The sequence below is a fragment of the Sorex araneus genome, chromosome 10 (assembly GCF_027595985.1).
Source record: "Sorex araneus isolate mSorAra2 chromosome 10, mSorAra2.pri, whole genome shotgun sequence".
NCBI classification, from domain to species: domain Eukaryota; kingdom Metazoa; phylum Chordata; class Mammalia; order Eulipotyphla; family Soricidae; genus Sorex; species Sorex araneus.
The window spans coordinates 6,468,015-6,480,337 of record NC_073311.1 but is presented as its reverse complement, the minus strand read 5'-3'; the positions used below and the strand labels follow the sequence as shown (position 1 = coordinate 6,480,337).

General features: G+C 42.6%; 1 protein-coding gene across 1 annotated transcript in view; it reads left to right on the top strand.

Annotated features, from left to right (window-relative positions):
• Nucleotides 1-12,323, top strand: part of C10H12orf56 (chromosome 10 C12orf56 homolog) — an 81,008-nt gene that overhangs the window by 16,133 nt on the left and 52,552 nt on the right. The window contains exon 2 of the mRNA XM_055118623.1: nt 10,682-10,841. Coding sequence (XP_054974598.1) covers nt 10,682-10,841 — 160 coding nt within the window. The remainder of the gene's footprint in view (nt 1-10,681; nt 10,842-12,323) is intronic.

Here is a 12,323-nt window from a genome sequence, read left to right as displayed (position 1 = left end):
CAAAGAAAGAGTATCCACTTCCTCTTAAAATGCGCTTACTGCTGTGATTAAAGCCTAATATTAGGCTGAGTGGGGAGTGAATGGGACTTGGTATCACATAGCTGACATTCTTCTGAATAATCAAGTTCATTGGATACAAGGACTCTGTTGGCCATGAACTCTGTGCCAGCCTCGTGTCAGGCACCTTGATGGAATATCCTGTTTAATCTTATTAACTCAATTAGGAAAGTGATAGCTTTCTTTTCATAAATGTGAGAACTGAGGCAGAGAAAAGGAAAATACCTGCCTGGGGTCATGTGTTGAGAACATCTCTGAGCTTAAACGTAAATCAAATCCTTGGTCCTTGCAGCCAGCATTCTCTCACTGCTTGCACATAGTAACTGGTTTTCTATAAATTCATGGTATTTCTTTACTGGTTTTTAGATTTTGCAATAAGCGTAACATACTTAACTGATTATGCAAATTACAAGGTTCCTGAGCATTGTTTGACAGGAAGAAGGGGTGAAATAATTAACAAAACACTTGTTTTGATTTCTCCACACCACAATAGTCTAGATTTAAGACTATTGTCCACCCAAATTGAGGGGTATCTTTGCTGTTTCTGAGGAGGTCTAAGAGCAGGTTTGGCTGGGAAGACCCTGGTAGGATGTAGTATCTTTTCCATCGAGTTAAACATTGAAAGTCTTTTTTTTTTTTTTTTGCTTTTTGGTTCACACCAGGCGATGCACAGGGGTTACTCCTGGCTCGTGCACTAGGAATTACTCCTGGCGGTGCTTGGGGGACCATATGGGATGCTGGGAATCGAACCCGGGTCAGCCGTGTACAAGGCAAACTCCCTCCCCGCTGTGCTATCTCTCCCGCCCGGAAGTCTTTTTATCTCTTGTTCTCTTCTTCTCCTTTTTTGTTTTATTTTGTTTTTGGTTTTTGGTTTACATCTGGCTGTGTTCAGGGATTACTCCTAGTTCTGTGCTTGGAGATCTCTCCTGGAGGTGTTCAGAAGGCCATATTCAGTGCTGGGGACTGCACCTGTGTCGGCATGTGCAAGGCAAAGCACCTTGCCTGCTTTATGATCTCTTTGGCCCATCTCTTAGTTTTTTTTGGTGGTGACGTTGTGCCCAAACACAGTGTCTTGCTCAGCTTTAAACCAAAACCACTCAGAGAATCTCCTGCAGTGTGATGGGTCAGTCTCCAGTCTTCCGAACAGGTTAATTCCTTTTGGAATATGTGGGTAGATCACTCATACTAGAAATATTCATGGATTCCAAAAATAGCTCTTCTCGTTAGACTGCCTTAGGGATTGGTACTCTAAAGCCCGTGCAGAGGATAATGAAAAAAAAAAAACACCTGGTGGAGATTGAAATTAGGTCTGCAGTAAAAATAATTATGACAGTGGAAGAGTTTTCTAAAAGCTTCTACTTAGGAATAAGCTTAACAACTGTGGCACTGGTATTTGTTCCTGTGGTTTAATTTAAGGGAGATCCATTCAGATTAGCTCCTTATGTTGATTGGCCACTTAATCAGTCAATTGAATTCTTTGGGTTGACCATTAGTCCAACTGCAGATTCTCTTTGGATCAGGTAACTAATTATATTGCAAATTTGAGTGAGCTAATTTATTACTTGCTTCTCTTTTGGAAGTTGTAGTGTCTTGCTAGAAAAAACACAGGAACAGCTGCATAGGAAAGGGGTTTTAATGGCGATCAAACAACTAAAGTTGGAAGGATGTCTGCCGGCACGGGCTAGAGAAGAGCTTCGAAGACAGGGAGTCGGGGTCTGTTCTGATGTTCAGCAGAGACAGTAATGTAATATTTCATACATATTCTGGTAGTTTATTTTTAGCACCTATACTTATCCATGAGGGAGAGTGGGTAACATGTATAGTTGTATAACATACAAAGAACATGTGTCCCATGTATAGAAAATGTCAGAGAATGTCATTAGCATTGTTCATTTACTTTAATCTTGTAGTTTTATGTTTTGGTTTTGGAGACACACTTGGAGGTACTCAGGGCTTACTACTGGCTCTGTGTGTAGGAATCATTCCTGGAGTTGCTCAAGGGACCCTCTGGGTGCCAGGTCAAACCTGGGTTGGTCCCTTGTAAAGTGAGCGCTCTATCTGCTCTGCTCTCCCTCCAGCCTGAGCTGGTGTATGTTAGCCTGTAATGAAGGTCACGGAGGGCAGAGGTCTAAATAGGTTGTAGTGTGCAGTCTCCACTGGCCAGAACCATCTGGCCAAGGATCTGGGGTCCTTAACTCTGTGAAAGGTTCCACTTGAACCAGACCAAAGCTGGCAGAATGCAGCGGGGCAGCTTCTCTTGGTGAAAAGGCCATACCACCAAACTACAAGCTGACTTTGCCTAACACTAGAGAGTCTTTAAAAAAGAAAAAAAAATTTTTTTGGTTAGGTTAGGGGATGGAGAAAAGGAGTGAATAATAATAACAAAAAATTTTTTGACAAACACTTCCTAAATCTTGTTTCTGATGTAAATGCAATATACATATATGTATATATTATTATTATTTTTAACGAACACAATGTCTAAAATAAATTGCTAACTAGGGATTGAATTCAACTCAGTTATTTTCAGTTTGCTTTTTTCCCTCCAGGCACCGACAGTAAATTCTTTGGAGTCTTCTTGCCCCACTGACTACTGTCAGCCAAAAAGTTTTCTAGTAAAAATCATTCACCCCCCCTTGGATTTATAAATTAGCTTTGCTCAGATCTGGGTTGATAGCTCTCATGCCTCATAAGCATCTTGAAGGCTTTACAAAAATATTTTATTCTGAGCCAGAGCAACAATACAGTGCAGTGGGCACGGCATTTGCCTGGCGTGTGGCTGACCTGGGTTCCCTGCCAAGAGTTATTCCTGAGTGCAGTCAGGAGTAAACCCTGAACTTCGCTGGGAGTGGCCCCAAAACAAAACAAAAAATTTAAAAAAATATATTTTTGTTTTGTTTTATCTTCTGAAGGACCATATCACACATCAGGTGGTATGTGGGGAAGGGGCTGCTCCTATAGGTTGTTTTTGCTTGTGGATTGCTGCCAGCACTGAGAGGCATGGGGGGTATCATGGGGTGCTAGGGATCAAACCAGGCCTCTGTCATACAAAGTCTGTGCTCAACCAGTTGAACTAGCTCTGCGGATCCTTAATAACTTTTTTAAAAGTAAATTAAGAAGAAGGGAACCAGGCCAAAGAGATAGTACAGGGGTTAAGGCACTTGCTTTGCACTTAGCCTACTCTGACTCTATCCCCAGCATCTCAGATGGTCCCCCTCCAGCACGACTCTCACTCGGGGCCTTTCCCGAAATGTCTGAGTGTCCTGTTTTCCCACAAGATCTGCAATTTTGTCTTCAGTTCCACGTTAGTTTGTACTCTAGAATGTCAATTCCCAGGATATTTGGGAATTGACATTCCAGAGTATGTCATTTGTTCTAATGTCTGTCTAGAGAAGTTGGGGGACAGATATTAGAACAATTCTATAAATGTCAAAAGGCTTTAGACTGTTCACAATTCAAGATCTCAGAATAAAACTCACAAGGAAGTTTACTCAATTTTGTGTTTACTCAATTTTGTGTAAATTTTCCTAAAATTTACAGAATTACCCAGAATACTAAAGAATCAGTCTTCTGTATTTAAAAATTTAGAATACTCACATTATTGTTCATCTATGTTAAGGAAGTTAAGCATTTGTTTTCCACAAAGTTTTAACAGACCAAAACTGTATATATTTATCTATATTTCTCTTTCCATTAAGGATAAAGTAATTTTTTTGTTTTTGTTTTTGGATGACACCTGGCTGTGCTCAGGGCTTACTCTTGGCTCTGCACTAGGGATCACTCTTGTCAATGCTCACATGCATTTCTGGAGCTAACCTTGGTCCACGGTATGCAAAGAAAGTGTCAGATACACTGTACTATCTCTCTGGCCAAGGAGAAAGTAGTTACTCTGGGCTGCCTTAGCTCTTCTAAAGCCTTCCATATTCATTTTCTCTTTTTTTTTTTTTTTTTTAAATTTTATTGAATCACCATGTGGAGGGTTACATAGTTCTCAGGATTATGTCGGTTATACAATTCTCAAACACCCTTCCCTTCACCAGTGCCCATCTTCCATCACCAACACCCCCAGTATACCTGCCGCCCCCTCCCACCTCCCCAGTCCCCACCCTTGTAAATGATGTTTCGCTTCATTTACGCCTTATCACGATTACATTCCATGTTTCAACACATAACTCACTACCGTTGTTGGGGTTTCCCCCAAAAAAGAAAAGCAGTCCTATTGCCAAGGAGGCATTTGATAGTTCTCCACTGCTAAGAATATAGAGATATTAAGTCCCGCTGTTTGTTACCTAACTTTTCTTTTTCCCCTTGCCCCGCGCCACCGAGTTCACGCCTGTTTAGTAATCGCCACGCTGCCTGACAAGGGAAAAAAAAACCGAAAAGGGTGGTTATTTCCCGTCATCAGCAGGCGTGGGGCTCTGGCTTAGTTGATAGACTAGTAGAGTGTCTGCAAGCAGTTTCTGGAACCCAAGGGTCCTGCGCTGGTATCGGCTCCGGCTCGAGATTCCACCAGCGTCCCACTGTTCCATGTACATAATTTTCCCCTTATATCCCATTTCCACGCCACCAGGTCTCTTTGCTTAATGGACATCACACTATGTTTGACACCACGCCGCATTTCTTCCCGAGAAAGAAGGGTATTTCTTCTCAGCCGGCGTGGGGATATAGCTTAGTTCAGTCTAGAGAGATGGCTACCACTTTGATTGCCTTCAATATTTCAGCAACAGACTATTCTTGATAGGATCTCCCACAAAAGTCCGACCTGTTAAGGAGGAACCATTACATATTGCTGATGCTAAGATGACATTAGGTCGCGCGGGTTTGTGTATAAAGTCCAGGGAAAGTACAACCAGAAATAACATCACTACAAACTTTTACCCTTATATGGTGCTCATAAGATGGAGAAACCTAGAGAGAGACTCGGAGTTGAGAGAGAGAGAGGTTAGAGGAATTGGGGGATGCCCGGCTCCCACTGTTTCAGCGCCGTGAGGTCTCTGGTCCCGTGGCGGAATTGGTTCAGTGGGCAGCTTAGAGTCCAAGGGCGCTTCCTTGGGCTCTTCCATCGTGCTGGCTCCACAGCAGGTTCCAAAAGGAGGCACACGTGGGGGAGGTGGGTTTAAGTATCTATTGCGGTGGGCGGGGGTCACTGCCCCCGCCCCCTGGGGCCTCCCGCAGGCGCGCGCGTCCTCTTTCAGCCCGCTCAGCATTTCCATTTTGCGCTCAGGAAAGCCGCGGGTCCTGCGCTCTGTTCAGAAGGAGTTGAGAGAGAGAGAGGTTAGAGGAATTGGGGGATGCCCGGCTCCCACTGTTTCAGCGCCGTGAGGTCTCTGGTCCCGTGGCGGAATTAGTTCAGTGGGCAGCTTAGAGTCCAAGGGCGCTTCCTTGGGCTCTTCCATCGTGCTGGCTCCGCAGCAGGTTCCAAAAAAAGCTTCATTTTCTCTTTAATCAGTTAAGATATTTTATTTTTCTTTTATTTTTGGGAGTGGGAGTGATGAGCCATACCAGGCAGTGCTCAGGGTTTACTCCTGGCTGTGCCCAGGTGTTAGTCCTGACTCTTCTTGGGGGACCGTATGCAGTGCTAAGGATCTCACCCAGGTCAGCTGTTTGCAAGGCAAGCGCTTAAACAAACAAAACAACTTTTCATAAAATTACACTAAATATCCTTGGAAGTGGGTTCAACTTCTCCGCCCCTCTCAAAGAGCCGGCAATCTACTGAGAGTATCCAGTCTGCAACGACAGAGCCTGGCAAGCTAACCGTGGCGTATTTGATATGCCAAAAACAGTAACAAGTCTCATAATGGAGACATTAGTGGTGCCCGCTCGAGCAAATCGATGAGCAATGGGATTACAGTGATTTTTACAGTGAAATATCCTTGGAAGTATAGCCACTTTGCCTGCAAGTCATAGAGTATTGTCCAAACTACCTCCCTGGTAAATAATTTGGAAGGATTAGAAAGCTAACTGTAGAAAAGGAAGCCAAAAGGCAAAAATTAAATATAGGTAAGGGACTAGGGAGATAGCTCAGATTCAGGAGTATCCAGGTTCAGTTCCTGACATGCATGGTCCCCAGACACAGCCAGGAGCAATCTTCAAACTGTGTGTTGAAACCACAGAGACTGCTGGATGAGTCCTTAAAAGGACACATATAAAAAGTAGATGTAAAGAATAAAGAGCCTCTTTCATAACTGTGGCACCTTTGTAAATGAGGACATTTATCAACATTATTAAAAGAGCTTTTGTAGAGAACATTTAAAAAGAAGCAAAAATATATCCTTAAACTTATGCTTAAATAACCAATGTTCCAATCAATATTTATTGTAATTGCTTAGGTAATCAAATTATCTTGGTAACCATCCAGTACCAAAAGAGGAGAGAGAGAGAGAGAGAGAGCTGTAAAGGCCAACTGGGGGTGGGGTGACGGGAGGAGGGAAACTGGGACCCCTGGGTTTGGGAACATTGTATGACTGAAACCCAACCATGAACAGCTTTATTACTGTGTATCTCACTGTGATTCAACTAAAAATAGAAAATAAATTATCTTGGTATAAAATGTTTTGCTATTAAAGACTCAATTTAGTATCAGTATAAGATTGTCTCAGGATTGTGGGAATTATCTTCAACTCAAGATACTTTAAGCATCAAGTTAAATATTTAAGTCAGAATAGTTCCATTTTCTTGAACACAAATTTACACTTTTCAGAGTTTTAACTTTATGTATGAGTAATGTTAACTAATTTGATAAGAAAATGTCTAAATTTAGAACAAGTCCTAATAAATTAAGGCATATCATTTGTAACAATGATAAGTCTGAAAAAATATGCTAGTTTTCATTCAACTAAAATGATTATTTTACTTTTGTTTGGGTTCCACACCCACCAGTGCTGAAGGGCCACATCTGACTTTATGTTTGTGTGCTCCTGGCTCTGTGCTCAGGAACAACACCTGCAGTGCCTAGGGGACCATAGGTGGTGCCAGAGATTGAACCAGGGTTGTAGCTACAGTCACATGGTAGACAAAGACCTTAATCTTTGTCCTATCTCTTTAGTTCCTATTGAACTAGTTTTATTTGCCAAAAACATACCATAGGTATGTAAACTCTTAAGCCTTTTGAGTTGATCTGGCCAGAGAGAGTATAGGAGTTAAGGCATTTACGTTGCTTGCATGTAACTGATTTTGGTTTGATACTTGGCACTGTATATGGTCTCTCAGTACCACTCTCAGGATCACTTCTTGTCCCCGAGGCCCCAGGGGTTACTTCTTAGCAGAGAGCCAGGAATAGCCCCTGAGCACCTCTGGGTGTGGCCCATCCCTCCCTCTCCTTACACCTCAAAGGCTAGTTTTTGTAGGAATAAAATGTCTTATATATCACACATTTAAAGATGTGTTAGATTTCCTTATTTGGAGGGATTTACAGAAATATTTTTTACCTACACAAGTGCTTATTTATCTTGACAAGACAGACTTGTAGAGTCTTTATAATGTAATTTATTGATTTACTTTATTAAATATATAATGTAATTTATTGATTACCTCTGGAAACAAGAAAAGTGATCCATGAATACAAGAGGAGGTGAAGGTTTTTCTGAATCACAGGTAACTACATGGACAAAGTTTCAGTAAACACAGAAGCACAAAATCTCAAGCACAAAACACAAAATCTCAGTGATCCAGATATCGAAGAGCTGTTTTCTTTCCCCAATAGCAATGATCAGTTTTATTCAACTGGATATACTTGGTGTGTATCAGTGTGAACAGAAATCACTTGTACTATGACCAGTTTTCTACAATTTAAAGCAATTTTACTGGAGAGATTGAACAGGGATTAAGGTGCTTGTCTTGTACACAGTTTACTTGGGGTCAACCCTGGCACATCATTCAGACTCTTAGCAGCGATCCCTGGGCAGTGCTGAGCACTTGGAATTGCACAAAAACAAAATCAAAAACTAACTTTTAAACAGCTCAAAGACATGTGGCCACGTTTGTGGCCAAGCAACATCTCCAAACTCTATAATACTAACATTCTAGCAGGAGCGCACCAGATTAGATGGGAATGTAACTAGAAACCAATGAAGCTCAATGAACAAAAACATTAACACAGAAGGCTCAACTAGCAACAACAGCTTAATAAACCCTCAGACAAGCACTTCATGTCCCCATGGTGAGAAAAAGCAATTTTCACAAATTTTCTTTTACTGAAGAATGTTTTTATAATCCCATTAGCTATTTAGTGGTAATAAGCAATGTAAAATAAATTATTTTGCGCCTGCTATCGGAGAAGGCTTGAGAGGTGGTTGCAAAAATGGAGACAATGGTGGAGGGAAGGTGACAGCAGTGGTAGGATTGGTGTTGGAATATTGAATGCCTGCAACAAATGTACCATGAACAACTTTGTAACCCACGGTGTTTCAATAAAGTGATGGGAGTGGACAGAAACTGTTCAAAAACTGTAATAGGTGGATAGCACTTAGTATTTTTTGCTCATTTTAGAACCTTTTTGGGGCCTGAGCTATAGTAAAGTGGGTAAGGTGCATGTGCTGACCTGGGTTTGATCCCTGGCATCCCATATGGTCCCCTGAGTACCACCAGGAGTAATTCCTGAGTGCAAAGCCAGGAGTAATCCATGAGCATTGCCAGATGTGACCCCAAATTCCAAAATAAATAAATAAAATTTTCTAATAAAAAACCTTTCATAATTTTTCCTGGCAGACGCTGAACAAAAATATCTAATATATAATACAAACCAAACCAAAAAACTATATGAGCTATATGATATATGATAAAATGACTATAATTATATAAACATATTTTTGCAGAGTTCACTTAAAATGTTTCTGGAGAACCTTTCACATGGAAGAAAATTCCTTTACTAATTATTAAAATCTTGCTAACTAAAGTATTCCTCTGAATACCTCTACAGGTGATATTGCTGGCAAGGCCTAAAAATGCTAAGTATTTATTGAGACCTTTCCATTTTTTAAAATCATCATCATCATCATCCAGTTGATCATCAAATTTCTCGAGCAGTCTCAGTAATGTCTCCATTCGTCCTAGCCCTGAGATTTTAGAAGCCTCTCTCTACTCATCCTTCTCAATGATGCCGCATTGGAGGCTCTTTCAGGGTCAGGAGAATGAGACCCAGCTTGTTACTGGTTTTGGCATATGAATACACCATGGGGAGTTTGTGAGGCTCTCCTATGCAGGCACGAAACTCTTGGTAGCTTGCCAGGTTCTCCCAGAGGGAGAAGTAGGCTATAAGATATCCAGGAGCTTGCTTTTAAGTCTCTGGATGTTGGCAGTTGGTGGGATTACAGGGCGCCGGGGGCAGTCCCTGGGTTTGACCGCCTAGCTACTGGAAAATGGGAAATCTGGGTGGAAGAGGCCCAGCCTCGATCCAAGCAGACTTGGAGGTCTCAGCCCCGAGTCTCGCATACCTCGGTTCCTCTGCTGGTACCTTCATGTGTGAGGTTTGTCCGAACTTGTGGAGAAGGGCCTTGAGCATGGCTGTGGCTAGGCTCCAGAGATCTTCGGCCACTGGGAGCTCTACTCGGGGCAAGGAGGGAAGCTGGAGCCCATCTCCTCTGTGGGGCTCCGGGGAAGACAGCCAGGCAAGAGACTCTCTGCGTCTCTCTCTTCTGGGAGCTTGCTTAAAATCAAGAATGGCAAATGGAGCCCTTTGGAGAGAAGGAAAAGCTATTTCAGAGCAGAAAACCTCCAATCTTTCAAACCTTAGTATTTATAGTCATAAAATCTTTGTAGCCTGTTCATTATAAATGGACATTGTCTTCAATATTTCAAAATTGGAATTGGGGAGATTTTTCTCCCCAATAACGAGCTGGAGCGATAGCACAGCAGGTAGGGCGTTTGCCTTGCACGAGGCCGACCCGAGTTCGATTCCTCTGTTCCTCTTGGAGAGTCCAACAAGTTACTGAGAGTATCCCGCCTGCAGAGCCTGGCCAGCTACCCGTTGCGTATTCAATATGCCAAAAACAGTAACAACAAGTCTCACAATGGAGACGTTACTGGTGCCTGCTTGAGCAAATTGATGAACAATGGGACGACAGTGCTGCAGTGCAATATAGATAGATAGATAGATAGATAGATAGATAGATAGATAGATAGATAGATAGAGATAGAGAGAGAGAGAGAGGGAGGAAGGAAGGTAGAGGGAGGGGGAGAGAGAGAGAGAGAGAGAGAGAGAGAGAGAGAGAGAGAGAGCGCTCTCCCAGTGATATTCACCCAGCAGTTTACGGTGCTGGGTAGTGCTCAGGAGCCACTGGGGCTATACCAGTTGTGGGCTCTGCTGGCAGGGGTGGGGAATGTGGTGCCAGAGACTGAACTCAAGGTCTTGCATTTGCTTGGCATATGCTTTGCCACTTGAGTTATCTCCCTGGGATATACTTTGGCCAACAAAAATACTGTTACTATTTATTTAGCAATCCTATAGTGTGAACAGTGTCTTGAGTTCTGTTACTCAGCATGTTTTTAATAAGAACTAAAACAAATAGAAGAGGAATTGGGAAACCTAACAGCAATTGAAAAAAATTCCTAGAGAAAAAATAAGAAAAAAGAATGCAGTTTAAAAAGTTCAATTTATCTTCAATCAGCTCAATTTTTTTTCCCCTAGATCGATGATTACCCAGAATTTTTGAGTTCACCAGATAGAGAAACCAATCAACACATTCGTATCATCTATTCTGCTGTTTTAGAAAACGAAGGTGAAAAAACAAAAGGGGACTGGAAGTTCTTGTTTCCATTTCATCGTGCTAATACCAACAACAAGAAAGGTATTTCCTCCCTCCTTCTCTCCCTCCCTCCCTCCCTCCCTCCCAACTATAATCTATAACTATATGTTGTAGTACAACTATATGAACTATAAGTATAATATTGTTATGAACTATAGTCATACTGCATGTTTATGCTGTGTTTTTGTCTCCAGAACTTACTTATACCTGAAAGTTTGTACTAGTTGGCCAACACCTTCCTCTCCCATCTTCCAGCCTATATAACTGGGAGCTGCTGCAAAGGACCGAACAAAGCAGGCCACGTTAAGGTGCTTGATTTGCGTTCCTGGATCTCAGCAGAGCTGGGTGCAGCCCCACCCCTCATCCCAAAACAAACAGAAAAGAAAAAAGGAACGTGGACTATGAATTTAGCTAACCCCAGGTTTGAAACCTGACTTCTGCAAGTCACTTAAACTGTATAAGCCTCAGTTTCCCTGTGTCCATCATTGATTTACAGGCTTGCTCTGGAACATGTACTATGGTATTCTGCTGGTTGCACAGAAATGAGAGGCCAGCTGTACAGGTGGCATCCTGAGCAGATGAGAACAGGGGCTGTGTGAGGCGCAGAGGGCCCCTTCTGGTTTCAGCTGGTGTGGCTGGACCAGCCCAGGCAGTCTCTGCTAATCTCACTCTAAGTTCAACTCAGAACCACTTGGGTGTGAGAAAGGTGTTGAGTTCACTCTCACGGATGTAACTTTCATCCATGATCTGCTGTAATTATCAGACTTATTAAACCCCTGGGTGCTCACCCAGGTCTCTCATTGCACTAATTAGGATATCTAACCGGTGTTGGTTGCCTTAAATGCATATTTACCCTGATCCACAAGCATAATTATTCTTGCCTTTTCCCCTAACGTGTGCAAGAAGATAAAAACACATGCTGAAAGAAGCCAATTTTGGGTGGGAGTTTCGTCAAACTTTGCAAGAAACTGCAAGTGACATTGGAAGCAGTAGAGTCTCTTTAGAAAGAGCGTCTTGTGGAGGTACCTGGTTCTTCATTAAGTGACAGCATCCACCTGTTCTTCCCTTCTTATCTCTGAAAGTACCATCTGATATTATTCCCAAGGTCTCTTGAGAACACAAAACGGCAGCTGTGCAGAGACAGGGGCCCAGGTCAGGATGAGACGCTGCCCTTCCTAGCCGGGTCACAGCAGTGTGCTCTGTGTTACTCCCTGTCCTCCAAACTGTCGGATACTGCTAATGCAGGTGATTGTTCATGTTGGGGGCAAAGGCTCAGCGCCAAGGGGGTCTGTGCTATGAGATCCTGAAGCAGGAGTAAGGTACAGCCCCCTTCACCATCTGTGTAACCCGGAATCAGGCCTGGGGTGCAATAAGGATGATGTCATGCCAGGAGAAGCAGCCACATTTGCTACTGAGCATCTGAATAATGATAATTATTAGAACAGCCTCCAAACCTCTTGGGTGAACGCCTAGGGAATATTTATATCAGGTGGCAAATGTGATCGCACCCCAATCAACGGGATC